Raw genomic sequence first — 21,522 nt, forward strand, 5'->3', positions numbered from 1 at the left:
GCTTCAGGATTCTTTAAAATTGTACCATACACGTTTTTATATTCCTTGTTTACATTTTATTGGCTGCATTTCTTCAGACAGATCTATTGAATACAGAAAAACAAAGGCCATGAGCTCTGCTGTGAGCTGAGGTAGCACAAAACAAATCAGAAATATCTAATCAATGTGTCTTATAACTACAACACAAAGAGTGTGAGACAGAAAAATCCAGAATTCGAGAGAAATGTGGAATATTTCATTTGGAATAGATTTAAAAACCAAAAAGACCTGTGTTAAAAGGGTGATTGGGGGTTTAAAGAGAGGTTTTCTACTTTCTGCAGTAGGCCACAGCACCATATGCCACAACACCTACAACGGCTACTAAAGCAGCGCCTCCGCATAGCAACACTGGCAGCTCAGTGGAGCTCTTAGGTTTGGTAGTCTTGGGATCAGTGGGCTGTGGCTCCGGCTTCTCTGGTGCTGCCTGAGAGGCTTTGACAGAATGTTCCTCCGCATCCGAGAGGGGAATCTGTGAGAATTTTAGTTGCTCGAGAGTTTGACTCTCAACCGGAGGCTCCGCTTCCATCGGTGCGAGGATTGATGGAGGGTGGAGCCCCTGAATAGAATATAGCTCCTCTACTTCAGAGGTTGTTACTGAAGGGACTGGGGTGGACGTAGCGGAGGGGGGATCGAGCCTGACGATAGGCAGAGGAGGCAGGGCCATCGGGGGAACCACCTGCATGAACTCTGCAGGCGCCTTCTCCATGTGAGGCTCCTCTGCTGACATCAGGAAATCCTCAGTTTCTGGGGCCTGGAGGTCCTGTTCCTCCTCCCTGAGCTCAACCAGCTCCCTCTCCCCACCCAACACGCTCAAAACACTTGTCTGCAGCTCCTCATCCTCCTCCTCTTCCTCTTCTGTTCTCCTTCTCCTCTCCTCCTCCTCTCCCGACTCAGCTACTTCCCTCTCTGCCTCCTCGAGCATCTCAGCTTCCTCTCGTTCCAGGTGGACCATGTCAGAGTTGGAGGAGTGGTTCTCCTCTCCGGCCAGAACCCCCCCGTCGTTGCTGTCGAGGCTCTTAGTGTCCTCGGGGTCCACGTCACCCATCGTGGACCAGGACTCTGCCAGCAGGCTCTCGCTCTGCCAGGGTCCAAGGCTCTCTGCCTGGGTCAGAGGTAGAGCAGCTGGGCTGGGGCTGAGGGAACCAGCCTCCCCGCCACCACCTCCATCCCCCCTGCTGGACTCGACTGGGGCCTTTCCCTCCAGAATGAAGGTTGGCTGCTGCAGAGACAAAAGAGATTAACTTCAGAGGTGAGACAAAGTCACAAGCAAGGGTCAAGTTCTGGCTATGAAGTCCCGAGTCAAGTCCCAAGTCTTTAGAAAGAATTAGAAATAGTGGCAACGTTAGGATAACTTTACTGCTAGCCACCCATCACTGACAGATAGCTGACGTAAGACCTTACTAATAGTTTTATATCAATAAACATAACAATAAGTCTTAGATACTTTGTTACCACACTTACTGTCTTGAGGACTTAAATAATGTTAGGCCATAGCTAGCAAAAAACCATTAATGCTACAGCCTTAAATCACCTTTGTTTGTGTAGCCACAAGTTTTGAACAAAGTTGGAAGTTGTTGTGTCTCCATCTGGAATTTATGAGCTGCTTGTTTTGCATGTTGCCAATAATATGAATGTGATAATCCAAGATATCTTCTGTTTGCTGGTCTGCACAGGTGCCAAACACACTTTGCTGGCTGTAGTTTTATATTTAACAGACAGACATGAGAACGGTATTAATCTTCTCATAATGCTCTACATTTTAATTAAATCACAATTACTTTTAAAGCCACTATGTGTAGAATTTGAAAATTTTCAACTTTGGCGTCCCCTGTTAGTCGCAGCAAAAAAGACGACTTTGCATGTCGCTGCCAGGACACTGAGATAAACAGGTTGAAAGCAGCACATAAAATGTATCAATTTTCACCATTATTATCTCATTTTTCATCAAAACTTCCAAAAATCAGAATAATATAATACACGTCGGTAAAATAGTGATGTGTAACATGGCCACTGACAGGCTCCTCTGGTATCTACTATTTTTTACGTGCCCGTGTTCTCAGTGACATCAGTGAGACCGTGATTGGAAAAAGTTGCTCACTGGCTGCTCTCTATTGCAGCGGCTGTGTGACTATCTATAGCCTCGACCTGCATATCTTACTATGTTTAGGCACTATATACATCTCCATCTGTCACCCAAGAGTGGAAGCTATTTCAGTGATTTCACATGACGTGAGAATCGAGCAGGAGTAGGAAAATAAAATGGAAGTGGCATATTTTTAATTTTATGTGAAAAACTAAAATTCCAGTAGTCCATCTCTCTTTAATTATCTATTAGTCCAGAAATCCTCATTTCTGAATCAACCACTTCTCAAGGTACCACTGTATACGTGGCTGTTTGTATGAATTCAGCTCAAACGTGCCTCTTGGTCTGAAGGTGACCCACTTCACCCCTTGTGCCACGTCTCAGCTGTGACTGCAGAAAGTATTTACCGCTGTGCCAACCCCAGAATAGATATTCTCTTCGCTGTCTATGTTGTATCACATTTACAACATGCTGCCTGTCTGTGTTTTCTCTGGTTTCAGCACACGTCCCTTAACGAGGACAAATCTCTATACAGTCTCTTCAGGGCTTGACTATCCGTTACAAGTTGTAAATCCAAAATATAAGAAGTTATGCTAATTACTGAAAGCTAAGTAAATATTAGTATAGCTGCAGGGAAATAAGTGTATTTACCTGTGAAGCTACAGCCAGGGGTTGGTCAGCTTAGCTTAGCGCAAAGACTGGAAACAGGAAGATCCATAGATAACATCTCTAAAGCTCAGTCGTCAAACCATCATCAATCATAAAAAACACAACTTGTCATATTTACACTTCAGTTTTTCTGCAGCTTAAACTAACAAGACATAACGTATTTATGTTAATAAGTGAGCTTTAGGGGGTGCTGGTATAGGTGGATTTTGTTACCTTTGGACTTAACCAGGCTTGCTATTTCCCCTTGTTTCCACTCTTTATGTTAAGCTACGCTAACCGGCTGCTGGTGCAACCTTTATATTACAAATGTAACTCTCAGCAAGATAGTGAATAAACATATTAACCAAGTGTCTTACTATTAATTTAAAGATAAAATGTCTAAACTCAACATCTAGATTGTATCTGGGCTCCAAACCTACATATCAGAAGTTTTGGAATTGCATTATTTCACCTAAACTAACTCATCCAAACTTACTTTTTTTTTTTTGGTTTTATGCTTTAGAGATTCTCTCCACCATCCACATTAAAACATAAAAACAATGTGAAAGTTGCCCCTGTAGAGCTGTAACTAAAATATATTTTCAATATGTAAGAATTATGGGGCGAAAAAGCATCTACAGGCGAGCAGATTTTCATTATTTCACTATTTTACTACGCTTTGAACACATGCACTCACATGCACTTGCGTTCCAAAATTGAAACACTATTTCTTTTGTGTTACCTCACAGAGGAAAGTAAACCCCCTTCCTGGCTGTTATGCAACAGCTTGTTACTTGATGTGCAATAAAAACGTCTGACTCCAAAACTAGCAGCTGGACAAAATCAGTAAAAAAAAAAAAAAGGCTTTTTAGGTGTTGAATAAACATTTCCAGTATGCAGCTGTGATAGACTGATAGAACTAACTCAATAGATCCATTTTTTCTTGTTTACTATCTGTAGGGCTGCAGCTAATGATTATTTTCATTATTGATCATTTTCTCGATTCATTGGTTATTCGTGTGGTTCGTAAAATGTCAGTAAATAGTGAAAAATTTTCATCCCATGTTCCCAGAGCCAATGATAACTCTTCTAAATGATAGTTGGTTTATTATCATAGAGGAATATGATAATATTTATGTTTAGGATGCTGGAGCCACTAAATGTTTGCCATTTTTGCAAAAATTTGTTTAAACGACTATTTAGTTATCAAAATCGTTGCCGCATAATCAACCAATCATTGCAGCTCTTATTATCTGGATGTTTTGTATATTCTGATGCTTCGATGACAAAAATCCTCGATGTCGCATCGCTCCACCTCTTCCAGAGTGAGCAGACTACGACCTCCCAGATGTCACTGACTTAATGACCAACTAACTGCCATGTTGTCTGTCCCGGGTCGTGGCTGCTGCTGCTCTTCGCCTCTGCAGACTTCAATTCCAGTGACACAGCTGCCTTAAACATTAACACACATTAACATTTTAAACCCCTCACACACACACACACAGACACAGAGGTTCATCTGTGTTGCTGCTAACCAATCAACCTTTTCTACTCTGTGATCCTCCTTTACGTACTGGCCTACTTGAGTAATTGGATTCAGATTGATCCTATCCCCGTGATAAGAGACTCATGGTGAAGTAAATGACCAGTGAGATTTAGGGCACGCTTCCCTTGCTCATGTGTGGTGGGCACAGTGTATGCAGAGTGATATTAGATACCTCAATTTACAAAAGGTCAGCTTTCAATGTCACATGCAGGAAGTGTTGGAGAATCAGCTGATAAGTCTTGTTTCTCTGTCTCATACAAGGTTAGATTTTGCCCTTCATTTCATCAGAGTGACCCGTACTGACCTTTACACTGACATGTTTACAGATAACACACCTTTAACAAAGCATGGTCACACAAAGGCCACAAAATCTAATCAAATTCTTGATTCAAAGGCGCAGCTCTTCCTCAGACTTTCTTGTGATTCCTGTGGAGGATTTTCTTTTTAAAGGCTTTGCTCAAACTTTGTGTCATGTGAATAAAAAAGAAAAAAAAAAAAAAGGAAAGACAACATTCAGCATACCTGGGTCCTCTTGGTGCTCTCGGGCTAAATGAGTTGCTAGATGAGAGGCAGATGCTGGAAATCAAAGTGAGACGTGCATTCAGAGACGAAGCCACACAATAACAGATAGGCAGACATGCACGCTGTAGCTGGCACGGGAATAACAAGATGGACAAGCTGTGCAAAAGTGTGTCTCTCTCTCTGTCTCTCTCTCTCTCTCTCTCCCTCTCTCTCTCTCTCTCTCTCTCCCTCTCTCTCTCTCACCCACCCCACTTCTCAAATCCATGACATAACAGTTGGCTGGAGAGCAGTCAGTAGTGACTTTGCTGTCCATTCAGACTGAGAAATCCATTGAATAATGTGGGTAAACACTGAAGGGTTTTCACTGTTGAATCTGACTTTGAACCTGCGTGTCTCTGAAAGGTCAACAGAGGTCAGTGGGTAAGTGTTCAATGCCAGCAAACAGTTGTATGCTCACTGTCCAAACGGCAGATTATCAGTGACTCCGCAGTATGCTGTGAGGCTATGACACACAGTGGAAAATGCATGTCAGATAGGGAGACAAGCTATTTCTAAAGCTGAACTTTCCAAGTTCTAGTTCCCTCTACTGGCAAGATGCATTACAGGACTGGAAACTATGGCAGGACATGTACACTGCTTGTATTTTATAATGGATTGTATCTAAACAGAAACAACCAGAGTAATTATACAATAAAAATCTGAGTTTGCAGAGCTGCTTTTTTTATTGGAAAGTCACATGGCTCAGTAAAAAGTATGTGATGTCTAGATCAAATGTAGAAATGTAGATCAACAACTCTTACTTCTTATTATCAAGAATGTACATACTTTTGACACATCTATGATAAAACTCAATTAAAAAAACCCTCAAATTTATTAGAATTGCCCTTATCAATGCCGACAGATGTATAGCCCTGCAATGGAAAGATGAACGTCCACCTACATCTGCTAGATGGACTATTGAATTAGCATCATATGTACCAAATGAGAAGATAATGTATAACCTGAAGGGAGAGTTTAAAAAGATTTGATGTGGTTTCCTGACATTTCTGGAGACCTCAACATAGCACTCTTTTTGTCTGTCATGTGTGAGTCAGACCTGTTTGTGTTCATTTTATTCTGCTACTTCAACTAAACTGATACACGAGGGCTGTTATCTATTCCCTCTCTGCAACTATATTGCTTTTTTTAATAGTCTATACAGTTTCTATTTATTCTCTTCTCTTTGAATAGGTACATATTCTGAAGAAATTACTGGTCAGACCTGAGGGGAGGGAGAGGAGGGCTGGTCTGACATCTATGTCATTATATTTCTGTAGATTATTGCATTATTCAGTTTAAGGGTTGTTATGTCCTAAATCCAATAAAGATAATGTTGAAGAATGTACATACTTTTATTATATTATTGTTCATTTTCCACATAATAACACAGCTGCACAGGACATACTGCACAGCTGGGCTGCAGAAAGCCTAAATTATAATTTGTTTTAAGAAGTTATATAACCTGCACCACACATTTTTACAAACAATAGTTTGTATAGAACACTGAAGTTCAGGTGCCGTTTTCTACGGAAGATGATTAAGGCCACATGTGAATTTTTTTTTTTTTTTTTTTTAACTTTATTTACTTAATTTTTACTTTATCCTCAGAATTTTTCACATTTGGCCCTGATCCTCTTCTGTAGTTTTCAAACCAAAGTAGAGTTACAAAAAACCAGCACAATACCAAGAACCTTTACATGTCTGTGCCCAGAGGCCCACTGTCTCATAATCTATCCATGAAAATACAACAATACTCTGTATTTCATAATAATAACAATAACAATAATAATAACAATAACAAAAACAAACAATAATTTGGTAATACCACTGGAATTAAACACCGTGAAGTAAATGAGAACAACTATAAACTTAAAAATGATAATTATAGTGTTTGTAGGACTTTTCTGAACTCAGATAATTTTTAAAAAATCAAGAAATTTAATTAATTTAGCTAAAAATGACATAAAAAATACCACAAAGAATAATATTCACTATGAACTCACTATAAAAATCATTAAATATCATCATTACTACTTTCCCATACATTAGGAATATCTTAAATGATAATAGTTTGTCAAAATTAAACATGTTCTTAGCTACTCTTTTGGCAATTTTTTTATTTATTTTGTTTTTTACTGGCAACAGAAGGAGAATAAAAATACTTTACATATTTCTTGCTTGACAATTTACTGTTTATATTCAACAAAAATAAACACTATTACTTATAATTTTTTTAAAAGGAGAAAAAGAACATATTTCCTTTTACAGTACTGTGGCATTCATTTACAAGGAGAAACAGAGAATAATAATAATATTCTTATTTGTTACATTTTCATCTTTTTTTCTCTAGTCTCAAATTGTTTTACTGTTTACATTTGTTCTGTCTTATTATTGGCCTGTCAGTCATCTGTAACCCATTTTCAATAATACTAACCTGTACGAAAGGTGCTATAAAGTTTGATTGAGTATTATTAAATAGTAATAATGATGATTTGAGCTGCAATGGTTTGTCGATTAATTGATTTGATAATCAAGTAATTGTTTTAATATGTCTTTTTTTAAGCAGAAATGCCAAATATTTGCTGTTTGCAGCTTCTTGAATGTGAGGATTTGATAATTTTATGTGTCATACATGATAGTAAACTGAATATCTTTGGATTTTTAAATGTTTACTGGACAAAACAAGACTAGACAAGATTAGTCAGTAATGAAAAGAATTGTTAGTTGCAGACATAATAATAATAATAATAATAATAATAATAATAATAATAATAATAATAATAATAAATAGAGCCAATTTTTCCATTATATACATTTGACAAACTATCTTTGAATATTCGATAACTATTTTTAAAAATGTATTACAAATGTAAATAGATTTTTTTGAACATTTATTAAAACTGTTTCCTTGACAATGACTCTCACACAACTTTGCATACATAAATAATATTGGTATGAAAAAAGACATAAGACAGGTTATACATACTTTCACTTTTACCCTAAATTATCCAGTTAAATGTTTACAGTGTGCTCACTTTGCTATATACAATAAAACAGAAGACCATTTTTCTAAATAAATGTCCATCCAGAGTTGCAGTCTTGCGGTTATATTTTCCATACAGTTCTCGACCTTAAGTCTTTGGGTCCATTGGTCCAAAGTAGGTGGTTTGCGCTTTAGCCAGTTTATTGTGATCATTTTATGGGCTATTAACACAAGAGTTTTGAGCATATATAATTTGTTTTTCCCCAACCCCCTTAGAGGTACATTATAGCCTAGAATCAACTGATGTGGTTCAGAATTTCTCCTATTTCCTTTTTTACCTTCTCCTTATAAACTTGTAATTTAGGTCAATCCAAAAAAATGTGGGACAAGACTCCTATTAAACCACATCCTCTCTAATAGAGAGGATTAGATTTATTGTCATGGTTGGATTTTACCGTTTGTGTTTTTAAAAATCTCATTCTCAACTTCTAACCGAATTATTTCCAAGCTGGGCTACTTGAGCATTTTATGCCAAGACATCCAGGACCTCCCCCACTCCTCATCTTCAATTATGGTGTTGACCTCCCTCCCTATTTACCTTTCAGATTCACCGTGAATAAAAAGTGCAGAACAAATTAAATGTATTATTATTATAATTATTATTATTATTTTTACATCCAATGCATTCTCTGTTGAATCCTTGCCAATCCTGCTGTATAAATAAAATATAAAAATCTTGAATTTATGGTTTTATACTTAAAGAACTTAAAAGGAGGATAACATGAGTTTAGATTGCATTTGTATTACTAAAAATGTAAGTTAGTGGATATACAGCATTTTAAATACATATTTTTGTATTTAGTATAATTATACAAAGCATTACAATGTCAAATAATTCACAATTTTTCACTAAAACTGAATCAGTTTCTTCCTTTTCTCTTTTTATATCTGAAGACAAGCTCGTCTCTTCCTGGTCTCTTCGCTCTCGCATCTGATTCGCTGCTCGACCGGAAGTAAACATCATGTGATGTTGCACATCAGCTGATCCTCCGTAGACATCTTTACGAGTCACGACTGCGGGGATTAATTCATATCTCCTCCTCTGTGATTTTCGGGTAAATAAACGTCGCTATGAAACTGGTGTTGCTTGATTGAAATCTCCCTATTGACGATAACAGTTTGTTTGATGTCGCAGCGCTTTTTATTATTTATTATTTCGTGTGTTTTTCCTGGCAGGCCTGCGGAGATCTTTGACAGCTGCAACCATGGCGCTCAGCGATGCCGACGTTCAGAAGCAGGTATTGAACCGTTTTAACCTTCAAAATGACACCAATCAACCATTTCTCTCTGGATAAGTGTAGAAAAACATTATACGCTTCTTTTTGTTTTGTTACAACATTAAAAAATGTTGCTATTCGCTGTAATTGTAGATGTAATTGCGTGTGACATTGACAGAGCTGCAGTAGGTTAGCATTTAAAATAAACGCAAATATGAACTGAAATACGGTATTTAGGGTGTATTAGCTGGTGGTTTTGTGCCTAAGAATGCTAGATATATCAAAATAAGCATTCATTTTGAAGCTAGTGTTGTGTGGAAGATATGGCTGAGATGTTGAAGGGTCATATTTCCCAGTGATCACATGATGAACACATGCCAGCAGGGCCTGATGAGGAACTTGTCTGGACACTCATTCAGTGGGGAAATCTCAGAAATCACCCAAAATAAGCCCCAAAAGCAGAAATGTAAAGCTAGAGGAGTCAACTCTGCACAGGATTTAAGATTTATAGTTTTTTATTGAAAATTACTACCTTTAGCAAAATGGGTAGAAACATTCCTCACTGTTATGAGAAAAGCTCACAGCAGGCTGAGAAAACATTCCTGGCTTTCACAATGAGAGAGCTGAAACTTTCCTAAAGATGTACTCAAGAAATGCTTCACAGTGAGTTGTGTGTAACAGCATAATCCCCCAGTAGATGCTGTGAAGTCATAATATTAATGTGAGTCTTGTTTATCATTTGTGTTTCTTGTTCGTGTTTGCAGATCAAGCACATGATGGCCTTCATCGAACAGGAGGCCAACGAGAAGGCAGAGGAGATTGATGCAAAGGTATAAACACATTCACAAACACACATAGTGACTAGAGGTAATTATTCAGTATTTTTAAATGTTTCTGGGGGGATTTTATGACTTAATTAGACACTAGATAGATGACAAGAAGTGAGGGAAGAGATATGGGGACAGTAAGTAGGGAAATTTATTTTACGCTTTTCAAAACCAGGAGCACAAAGTGCTTCATTCGGTGTAAATAAAAACATACAGTGACGAAAGCATATGAATAAATTCAAAGACGAGCAAAATTTATTAAAAGAATAAAAAGAAATGGGGAAAGGAAGCATTTGTAACTCCCCCGTCAGACAATACAGTGTATTAAATGCCATCATAAAAAGCGTCAAAATGCATCTTCACCATCAGAGACGTTTCTTAGATGAGATGCACCACTAGGGGCACTAAAAGCCCAGTAAGTGCAAATATTTATGAGGGTCAGTTTGCTGCTTTTTAGAAAATCTAAAGCCATTATCTTGTATCTTGCATTATTCTTAAAGTTTTAGAAAAATGTGTTGTATTTTCTGATACTTAAAGTGCATCACATCCGAACAAACAGTTCAAGTTACTATCAAGACCTCTCGGTGCTGGTTGAACACACTGCCATGGGAGTTTGGTTAGATGAATGTATCATATATTCCTCACTGATGGAGCTTGATTGAATCTGTGCATAAAACCATACAAAACCAACAATAAAAACTAAAGGTTGTGGGGTCATAATGTGTTTTTTTGGCCGCTTAGTCCCATCTTATCCCTCAGATATTATTCAAAGTTACAGATGTAGTAACAGGAAGGGCTTGTTAATGATGGAAAAAGATAAAACATGTTGACCCTTAGTGCCATATTAGGACAATATGTATTGGTTTTAGATGTTCAAACACAGGTCCAAAACAGATCCTCCCTCTAAATTTTCTGAATTATTACAATAAATCTATCTGAAACTAAGTTAAATTCTAGCAGCTCCATCACATGAATAAAAATGTTTTTGTAGTGCTGAAACTATAAGTTGATTAACTGATTGCTAGACAGTTAATAACCAACCATTTTATTGTTTTTTTTAAGTAATTTATCAAGCAAAATGTGCCCTAAATTTCCTCCATCATAGCACTCCATCATAGCACTAAAATCAGGCTTTTAAATGAAAAAACACAGTTGAAAAATGCGTTCTCCTCCCAAATCTTTTTAAAGAACATGTCTTAAATATTACAAATCAAAGTGTCATTTTGATTATAGTGACCCCTTTTAAGGCTTATGAGAATTTTAAAAAAACTCTGGAGCAGAGCAAGTACTAACTAAAAGTGACTAGTGATGATTTAAAAATGATCTTATGATCGATGACCTCTGCTGAGTGAACTCTGTCTCCTCCTGCAGGCGGAAGAAGAGTTCAACATCGAGAAGGGCCGTCTGGTCCAAACTCAGAGGCTGAAGATAATGGAGTACTACGAGAAGAAAGAGAAGCAGATTGAGCAGCAGAAGAAAATGTGAGTCATGGCCAGAGATCACAGGACACATCAAGTCAAGTCTTAATCGGGTCTTTTTAAGAACAAAGGATTAGCTGTACGTGTGACACAGAAGTTCCATAATTTTATTTAGTTGTTTCATCCCACAATGACTCTTTTGTAACCAGTACAAACAGTCTCCAGGGTTTCCGCACAAACAGACCTCCACATAGAAATCTAAACAGATCCAATGTGTTTGTTATTTGTCTACTTAACAGCCAAATGTCCAACCTGATGAATCAGGCTCGACTGAAGGTACTGAAGGCCCGTGATGATATGATCTCGGTAAGCTGTTGCACATAATCTTGTCATATTTTATGATGCATAAGAGAGATTAATTATGCCAACTTTACAACCTCCTGTGTAATAATGGAAATCTTATCTTGATTGGTACTCTCAGGAAATGCTGAATGAGGCTCGCCAACGGCTTGCTAACGTAGCAAAAGACCAAGCCAGGTATCCAGCTCTGTTGGACGGCTTGATTTTACAGGTTAGTTCATATTCTCAGCTTCTATATATGTTTATAAGGAGGCTGTGTCGAAAGGTTTAACAAACCTTTTCTCAATGTGTGTTATCAGGGATTCTATCAGCTCCTGGAGTCCAAAGTGACTATTCGCTGCCGTAAACAGGACCTGCAGTTGGTACAGGTGAGTTAAGTTTTCGTCAGTCTGAATATGTTCAATGTTATGAAATCAGAATTTTATTATGATCCTTGTCTTTCAGGCGTCCATCCAGAGGAATATCCCTATATACAAAGCGGCTGTGAAGAACAATCTGGAGGTCCGCGTCGACCAGGACAACTTCCTCTCCCCAGACATGTAAGCATCATCACGCAATTGAAAGATGGATTGACCTTCAAGATCCCCTCCAGACATGTTTTAAGATATAGAAAATACTAATACTTATTTGTGTCTGATGAGGTTTTTCAATTACCTTGTTTAAATCTTTAAAATGACATCTACTCCTTCTCCCTCATGGAGAAAATTCAGAATCTATGAATATGCAAATATATTTCATTTCAACAACCACGATTGGCTCACAACTAGTTTTCATGTCTTAAATCGTGCTCGTAGGTACACACCTTAAACTCAGATTGAGGGTGAGCACAGACAGCTTTCCACATTGAGCAGATGATTGTGAAAACTCTGCACATACGTCAATCTGCACAGTGAAGCTCAAACATCCGACTGTAGGAACAAGAAGAAAAACACATTTTTCAGTAGAGGAGGACTTTAAAAAAAGTCAAAAGTACAGTTGAAAATTGAGTTAAGTGTCTTGTTTGGGTGTTTTTTCTTCCTTCAGTTCTGGAGGTATTGAGATCTATAATGGTGATGGGAAGATCAAGGTGTCCAACACCCTGGAGAGCAGACTGGACCTCATGGCTCAGCAGGTAGGAAATACAGAAAGTTCATATTGTCTCATCTCACACTGTAGTTTTAGCCTCACGTTGTGTCTGTTTTTTCTTTTAATTATTTATCTGTTTATAATCTCCCCCCCCCCCCCCCCCCCTCAGATTTAAAAGGTCCTCATGTTCATATGTGTCGTTGTTGTCTGTGATGATCTCGCTCGCTTTAAAAGTCAATGAAAAGAGAATTGCCTAAAAGAATTTCCCCCTTTTTTTTTTTTTAGTGAGGAGTTCGGTCACTAATAAACTTGCATTTGACAAAAATTGGATTTCGTAGCACTCGAATCACCTGCACTTTTATTATTTCACACGACGAGCCGCAAATGAAATCACTCATTATAAGTTAGACAGATATCTAATGCAATGTTTTAGTTTGTCATTGGTTTTGTGTGCTTGTTTTGATGGTTCCTATGGTAACCACTCATAACCTCAGTGAGGCTTCGCTGCTCAAATAAATACGGAACATTAATTTAACTCTTACGGCCTGTTCAGGTCAAATTTGACCCTTTTTTTAAATATTTGAGAGCAATAGATATACTCTGAACACCTTTCCTTTAACCTGACATTTTATTACTTTTCCTGAAGTGACCCAGAACACATAAAAATACTGTGAAGGGTCAGAATACGAACAGTATGTAAGTGTTAACACTAACATCATAGTCTTAAATGTTATTCCCCTTTTTAAATAATGAGTGCAGCTCTTAACAAACTTTCATATTTTGTGGTATATGTTGTTACTTGCTTTAATTTATTATTTGATGGGTTTTTTTTTTTAGATTTGTCTTATTAATTTTTACTGGTAAACTGTTTTAAGTTTGCCTTAAGGTGTCATTTCAGGTAGTTTCTTGGAAATTTTATTCAGGATTTATGATTTTGTGACATATGTACCTTGTTTTTGCTGCATTTCTTGGTCAAGACACTCTTAAAAAAGAGAAATTTTTAGTCTTAATAAGGATTTTCCGGTCAAATAAGTGAATAAAATTACTTTTAGTTAGTTGTTTTTCTGTATTCTTGTACTTGACATTCTTTCTGTGTTTACAGATGATGCCTGAAATCCGAGTGTCTCTCTTCGGTGCCAACCCAAACCGCAAGTTTATGGACTGAGAAGCCCTCCTGTATTAAGAGAAGAACGCTCCTTTTTATTTTTTATTTTGTCATATGAAAGACGTCATTCCTCTGTCTCTGAAATGATTCCTCCGACGCAAAAGAGACGCGTTGTTGTTGTGTGATGTATTGCTGTAGTTTTCTGTGCATTAAGGGACATGATAGACGCTGCAACTCAACATTACAGATGTTCATCGTGGATACTGCACAGTTGTAATGACTAGTTTACTCTGCTGCTTCCTCCTTCAAGGGTCTCAGTTTACACCAATTAGTCAGAGGCAACAGAATTGGTCGATTTGCTGGATGTTTAACAGGTTGCTCTCTAATTGGATCAGTCTTCAATGACAAACACAGCATCTGTGTCGCAGTTTCCTCCCAGTTTCATTAACCTCTACCCCCGCATTATAAGTTGCATGGGGAATTGTTTTGCTAATGGGTGTCTCCTCCAACCAATCACAGAGAAAAAAAAATCCTAGAAACAAAACTGAGGACCGTACATGACCTTGACAGAGTTAATTTATTGATGTTACATCGACTGTATGTTATTCTTCTGTCATGAATTAAAGGAGTGGGTGATATCATTCCAGAGGATGCACTGTATGTATATGAGGTTTCCAGATTAAATTATGTATGTGTGGTTGTTGTTTTGTTTTTTTTGTTCTGTCTTTTTTTTTTTTTTTTTTTTTTTTGATTGTGTCTCCAACTGAAAATGATATATTGTGGAAATGTACAACATAATAAAATATAAATCATTAGTATCACTTCTTTGTCCTTTTTTTTTTTTTTTTTTCGACTTGTACGGTGTCCCCGTTGCTGAGAGATGGACAGTTTTTGCTTTTATTTCGTAACACTGGCCATTCATCCTTCATTCATTAGTTTATCACATGGTGTTTGTCAGACAAAAATGCCCCAATTGTCCAGCTGCTCTGAGGATTTCGCTGACATGCTACTCTGATAGTGGAGTTTCTTGTGCAGAACAAGCTGTGCCTTTTGGGAGACGGCTGAGCGGAGACGCAGGACAACAGACGCTCCTTCTTACTTGTAAGTATTTTTACATTTTAAAGTTGCTAGATTTGCCTTTAAGATTTTTCATTCTTTGAGAAAGTTTCCATTTAAGATGTGTGGATTGCGTGTTATTTTCCTTCGCTTTCCCTTCGCTTAATCTCGATTTAAAAGGCAAAGCAGTCATGGTCAGACTACTGAATGGACTCTGTCAGCACCGTAATGCAAGCTAAACAGCATGTTATCATGTTTGTGACCTTAAAACAAGTTTGTCAAATGTATTTACCTACTACACCGCAAAAACTTAGCCGACCTCTCTGAGGCAGGAGGACTTAAATGTCATTAATTCATGTCTCACGCACAGTATTTCTTTCCTTACAGCGCAGCTCACAGTGGAAGGTGTGTGATCATGTTCTAGGAGGAATACAGCGCCCTCCTGTGGCACATGAGGACATGGTGATCTTAATCTGCCAGGCTGTGGTCACATATGTGCCCCTTCTGTGGTTTGTGAGGGTGACTGAAGGGATGCCTGACCCCACTCAGAGGGACATGCTGATGCGTGAGGAGGCGTCCAGACAGACAGGCGGCCGAGTGATTCTGACAGCCGCTGAGCAGAAGCTTGACGCTTACCTCCATCGGTTAAAGGAGCAAGAGATGTCTGCTGCCCAGTTCCCTCCTGCTATCCACTTCTTCAAAGCGAAGCCTCTCATCCAAAAGAGCTCAATCTTCAAACTGCTGCAGAAGATGCCTAAAGGTGACGTCACAGCCATGGATGGATTACCTGCCGGCCAGGCTCAACCAAATCTGATCCAACATTTTTTTTTACCTTCATTACAGCTGCACAGTGTACACAGCGTGATTTTAATTGTAAATCAGTTTAAATCAGTTTAAGGGTGGAGTAGCTCTGCTTTAAGAAAACAGAACCTGCATTTCAGGCTCTCTTTTTTATTGTTTGCTGTGGTATTTAGTATAATATATGCAGAGTTGAGTCAGTCTGGATCTGCTGTGGCAGGAAGATTTGGAAAGAGTTAGTCTCTCTTCATCTTCAGCGTGAACTAACTGCCGAAGTTCAGGTCCAGTTTTAAAACTGGGTTCATTTGCAAGAGACACAAAGTGACTAAAGTGAGACGCAAAATGAATAAAAAGTGAGACAAAATCACTACAAAGAGACAAAACGACTACAATGAGACACAAATTGACTCCAACAAGATACAAAATGACTACAAAGAAACACAAAATGAATACAATGAGATACAAAATGAATAAAAAGTGAGACAAAATTATTATAAAGAGCCACAGAAACACTACAAAGACACAAGATGGCCGTATAGACACAAATTGACTTCAACAAGATAAAGAATGATTACAAAGAGACACAAATCGTCTGTAGTACCACAACAAAGAGACACAAAATGACATAAATCAACTGTAAAGACACAAAACAACTACAAAGACACTAAAATGACCACAAAGAGACACAAAATGCTGGTATGTAGGAGGATTGAGGGACTTTTGTCTGTGTCAGGCTGCCGTTGTCATATAATCCATCCATGGTTACAGCACCCAACAAGAACCAAGATCTTCATTTTTATAACACTGTCTTGGTTCAGTTAATCAATCTTGAGATTGAAGTTATTTTTTTCTGGTGTTTCGGTGACAGGCGGAGCTCTGCACATCCACAGCTCATCTCTGGTCAGTGTTGAATGGCTGGTGAAAAACGTCACCTACAGGCCACACTGCTACATCTGCTTCACGTGGGACAACTCGGTCCGCTTCCTGTTCTCCGACCGCCAGCCCTTCCCGCGTTGGGACTGCTTCTACTGGCAGCTGCTTGAGACTTTAAGAGCCAAAATTGGAGACCCTACAGGCTTTGATAACAGGTAGGAAACCACCTTCCCCTACACATTTTGAGTCAAGATGTAATGGGAGGACTGGACATAATCCAGGATAATTGTTTTGGGGTTTTTTTTTTCAGTTTAATGCAGCACCTCACACTGTTCACTGAGGATCCAGATGGTCAGTACCCAAACCAAGACGTTGTGTGGGAGAAGTTTGAGGAAGCCTTCATCACAGCTGCTGGGTTAGTCACCCATGCTCCTGTGCTGAAGGACTACTTCTATAAAGGCCTGGAGGAACTTCACCATGACAACATCATCTACCTGGAACTCAGGAGCGGTCTCTCGAGGGTTTGTGTTCACTTGCTTGTTCACATCCCAAACTTCAGCCTCTCTGAAAGAGCAATAGTAAAAGTACAGAACCAGTAGCATTTATGTAAAGACAAAATATATCGAGTATGTTGTATTTTTATTTCTATCCGCACCTTTTCTGTGTTTCAGACATACGAGCTCGATGGAACCATTCATGACAAGGTCTGGACTCTGAAAACATTTCAAGAAGTTACAAAGAAGTTTGTAGCAGATCATCCGGACTTTCTCGGGGCTCGTGTCATAATATCTGTCCCCAGGTACTCTATCTATCAGTAAGATCACAGAAAAAAAGGTCTTTCAAATGCTACCCTTGTGCAGAAAACACAGTGGAAATCTCTGGAAAAAAACTGATAGTTTACAAATTTTCTCAGTGAAAAGCACATATATATATATATATATATATATATATATTAAACAAGATATAATTCCGCTAACTGTAAGGCACAGTTAGTTACTCATTATTTGATTAAAGGTGCAGTGTGTAGAATTCAGTGGCATCTAGTGGAACTGACTTTGCAGCCCTTTATTTCTACATAGGGAGCTGCCATGTTGCACCGCCATGTTTCTACAGTAGCCCAGAACGGACAAACTAAACACTGGCTCTAGAGAGGACCTTTAGCATTTTTTGCAAGCTTCATGGCTACTGTAGTTTCTCCTACAGGCTTGGAAGGGGAAGAGGAGGTGTATTCAGTTGGTTGCAATCCGCAACCTCACCACTAGATGCCACTGAATCCTACACACTGCACCTTTAATTTCACAGATGTATCAGAAAAATGCATTTTTTCCAATCTCAGTGATGGCCAGAATTTGTACAATGAGCCATGATTTTATAGATCTGAAACTGTGTCCCAGTTTGAAAAAAATAATTCTGTTACTTTAATTCAATATATTATCTCATAATTATTTAGTTTCCTATTTTCTGGAAACGGAAACAGATATAAAGTTATTAGAGTTATTAAAGGGGCACTGCACCAGTTTAGTTCTACTTAACACGTGAAATCAGTTGTGGTGCTCTGGACAAGCCTTTGAAGCTTGACTCATACTAGGGACTTAAAGTTAGGATATCTCAGCCTCTGTTGCTTTAATTTTGACATTTCTTTCTTTAATCTGTTTCTCACAAGTTTATGGAAGTAGTTGTAGTAGTTTTATCACTAGCGAACTAGTACGTAGTTGTTCATTTTACGCAAATACTTTTTTTAATTATGGTGCATTTTTGTCAGTGTTGGTGAAGGTCTACTTGTGAGCTACTTCTGTTTTCCAGCACATTTTTTTGTTTGTTGCACCAGCTCTTGTGATTTTTGAGTCAGTTAGTGATTTTGTCACTTTACATTTAAGAAATGCAAAAACAGCTATATAAATATGAAAAATAAACCCCCGAGTAGGTATTATGTACTCTGAGAATTCTGATGAACCTTTATCTTGAATAATCATTCCTGCGTTTAACATGATTGCTGCTTTCTTCAGGGCTCTGAGTGTATCTGAGGTCAAAGCAGCCGTGAAAGAGGCCATTCAGCTACAAAAAGATTTCCCGGATGTTGTTGCAGGATTTGACATGGTAAGAAATGAACTGTCTGGTTAAACCTCTTATGCCACAATGAAAATCAACTCTTGTTAAGTGGAAATCAAGCCTGTTTGGTGTGTGAGTTTAACTAGGTTATCCTTGAGCTAACATTATGGTTTGAAGGTTGGCAGGGAGGACAGCGGGAGAACTCTTTGGTACTTCAGAGAGGCACTTTCTCTGCCAGCTGAACTGGGTGTCACACTGCCGTACTTCTTTCACGCAGGAGAGACAGGTGGGCGGATCAAAAATGTAAAATATTTTATTATTAATTACACATCTGAGCACCTGCAGAAAGTTTTTAAAATCATTCTACTGCTGAAAACAATGATAGAAAATTAAACGCACCCCCTTCTGACTCTTTCACTTTGATTGCGCTGTTTGTGTGTGTTTGTAGATGATGAAGGCACTGACATAGATCAAAACATTCTTGATGCCCTTTTGTTCAACACCACACGCATCGGGCACGGATATGCTTTGGCACACCACCCACTTGCTAAAGAGCTTTCCAGAAAAAGAAACGTGGCTGTGGAGCTGTGCCCCATCTCAAACCAGGTCAGATGACCTATTGTCAGAGAAGAAAATGTGTACCAGTCTTCTTATATACAGTATAAAGCACCTGGGTGTGTTTGACCTCTGACCTGCAGGTGCTGAAGCTGGTATCGGACCTTAGGAACCATCCTGCAACTGTGCTGATGTCTGAGGGTCACCCGATGGTGATCAGCTCTGATGACCCGTCTCTGTTCGGTACCACAGGCCTCTCCTATGACTTCTATCAAGCCTTTGTGGGCATCGGAGGGTTGAAAGCAAACCTTGGCACTCTGAAAGAGCTGGCTGTCAACTCTATCAGGTCAGAATCAATATATTTTATTTCTCTCATGTGTGTTTTGATGTCACTTCACTCTTAAGAGCTAATATGAGCTTGTCTGTGGATGAAAGGACCGTACTGTTGTTGTTTTTTTTCTTTTTTTTTAGGTTTTAGCCCGTTAACTGCAAACGCATGATGGGTTTAAAGATTAAATCTGGTGATATTTTTTTTTTCTTGTCAGCAAATCACATGACAAGACCAAAACCAACAATGAACTGAACCCTCTAACAAGTGTTCTCTGTGTCTCTGACGCCTGATTTATCTCACTTTGCTGTGCCAAAGACCTTCATTGTTGTCCAAAACTATTAAAAAATATGTACTGTATATGATTATATTTACTGTATTTTCTTACATACAAATGCCTGCTCTGTCAATACTCACTAGAACACTAAATGTGTATTAATACGTGGCTGAAAATAGTCCCCAACAGATACAGTACTAAAAACTACGGTGCCAAGCTGTTTTAGCCCTTTTTAAAAAATGAAAGTATATATTCATACCTGTTTTTAAAGGTTTATATCTTCAGTCGTGCCACAGGCAGGCTGGAGAAGTCAGAAAGTATTAAGAGATGGACTAATCTATTGTTGGTTTTGGTCTTTTTGTGGAATTTGTTGACAAAAACAAAATTTATTTAAAGCTTTCTTATAAATGAAGACATTTTTTATATTGTTACAACTGTGTTTTACAAAATTGTCTTTCATCATCACCAGCCTACACTTGCAGGTGCCTGCAGTTATAGTTTTTCATAAATACATTCATAAAACACTTATATCCTCTGTTAACTACATTATAGTATTATGAACCATTTATTAAGTGTTTATATTCTGTTCATAAATGCTAAATAAAGTGTTACCAAGTGTCCTGAAGCAAGTGTAATATGAGTGTATAATTGTAGTAAACATTGAGGTGTCATCTCCTCCTGATGGTGGGTTCAGTAACCCTCTGACATCTAAAAGCTTGCTCCTGGGGCGTGTTTCACTAGATTTGTATCAAGCAAATTAACAATTGTTTGAAGAGCTTACTCTAATTGTTAGTTCCTCCTGCCTGCAGGTACAGCTCCCTGCCAGCTCATCTGAAGGACATGGGCCACGCCATGTGGAAAAACAAATGGGACGCCTTCATTTTGGATAATTCATGACAGCTAAAAGCACAAAGGATCCTGTTTGACTTGAACAATGTTTATAGTAGCGCTAAACTAAAGCAGACACCTGGAGACCATCAGTAGCCTTTATGGAAATTATTCAAATTCAATCTAAGTGTCTGTAAATATCGGCTGAAATGAAGTTATCATAACCTGAGGTCCTTTGAAGATACACTGGAGGGATTTATGAACTGAAGGCTGCTGCACCAAGTTTGTATTTGTTTTTCTGTTTGTGAAGCTTGACAAAAAGTAATCAGTGAATTAAACAACAACCACCAAATTGATTCTAAATTGTAACAGGTAGCCAATGAAGTCGTGAAACCAGTGAAGGCATGATAAACCTCTCAGGAATTTCTGAACTGAATGTTTCTTCCCTGAAACACCCACAGAAGAGCTGTCTGCTGATGAGAACGACAATTCACAGGAGAGTTTATTTTAGTACCACAGGATTCATCAAAGTTGTTCACAACCAATCTTTTGTTGTCATAAAAAAGAACATAAAAACTGTAAAACACATGTTTACATCGACATGGCTGCCTTAAAAAATAAACACATTAGTTCATATTTTATGTCACAAAGTTACATTTGTCAAAAATGTAATGCAAAACCAAGCATTACATAAAAATGTCTCTTTTTCTCAGTGATCCGGTTCACAATTTTACTCATGCACCGTCTGTAAACTGTAAACCCCAAACACAAGCAGCCATTTTAAATCTTTCTCTTTTTTTGTGCAATAAAGTCTCATTTATGATCTCGTCTTCTGGGTCCTGCTCA

The 21,522-nt window shown here is 38.2% G+C and overlaps 3 protein-coding genes across 4 annotated transcripts; 2 read left to right on the forward strand and 1 right to left on the reverse strand.

The window, feature by feature from the left end:
- si:ch211-214j24.14 (uncharacterized protein LOC559160 homolog) lies at nucleotides 1-5,015 on the reverse strand. Its single transcript, XM_042403750.1, has 2 exons — nucleotides 4,839-5,015; nucleotides 1-1,258 (listed from the first exon to the last, which is right to left on the reverse strand). Exon 2 carries the CDS (start codon nucleotides 1,082-1,084, stop codon nucleotides 308-310), a length of 777 nt encoding a protein of 258 aa, XP_042259684.1. The 5' UTR covers nucleotides 1,085-1,258; nucleotides 4,839-5,015; the 3' UTR covers nucleotides 1-307.
- A 3,849-nt stretch (nucleotides 5,016-8,864) lies between these two features.
- atp6v1e1b (ATPase H+ transporting V1 subunit E1b) lies at nucleotides 8,865-14,733 on the forward strand. Its single transcript, XM_042403148.1, has 10 exons — nucleotides 8,865-8,975; nucleotides 9,097-9,158; nucleotides 9,902-9,967; nucleotides 11,336-11,445; nucleotides 11,682-11,748; nucleotides 11,864-11,953; nucleotides 12,042-12,110; nucleotides 12,187-12,281; nucleotides 12,766-12,853; nucleotides 13,910-14,733. Exons 2-10 carry the CDS (start codon nucleotides 9,126-9,128, stop codon nucleotides 13,970-13,972), a joined length of 681 nt encoding a protein of 226 aa, XP_042259082.1. The 5' UTR covers nucleotides 8,865-8,975; nucleotides 9,097-9,125; the 3' UTR covers nucleotides 13,973-14,733.
- Nucleotides 14,734-14,814: 81 nt separating this feature from the next.
- On the forward strand, nucleotides 14,815-21,506 carry ada2b (adenosine deaminase 2b). 2 transcript variants are annotated; one of them, XM_042403144.1, is made up of 10 exons: nucleotides 14,815-15,013; nucleotides 15,356-15,728; nucleotides 16,635-16,854; nucleotides 16,950-17,160; nucleotides 17,311-17,438; nucleotides 18,646-18,736; nucleotides 18,866-18,974; nucleotides 19,137-19,294; nucleotides 19,387-19,589; nucleotides 20,658-21,506. In XM_042403144.1, the coding sequence occupies exons 2-10, from the start codon at nucleotides 15,428-15,430 to the stop codon at nucleotides 20,743-20,745; spliced, it is 1,509 nt and encodes a 502-aa protein (XP_042259078.1). In that variant the 5' UTR covers nucleotides 14,815-15,013; nucleotides 15,356-15,427; the 3' UTR covers nucleotides 20,746-21,506. The 2 variants fall into 2 exon arrangements, with proteins under 2 accessions (XP_042259078.1, XP_042259079.1); XM_042403145.1 differs by having other exon boundaries at nucleotides 15,361-15,728.
- Nucleotides 21,507-21,522: the final 16 nt, after the last annotated feature.

The sequence above is a fragment of the Thunnus maccoyii genome, chromosome 23 (genome assembly GCF_910596095.1).
Source record: "Thunnus maccoyii chromosome 23, fThuMac1.1, whole genome shotgun sequence".
In the NCBI taxonomy this organism is placed as follows: domain Eukaryota; kingdom Metazoa; phylum Chordata; class Actinopteri; order Scombriformes; family Scombridae; genus Thunnus; species Thunnus maccoyii.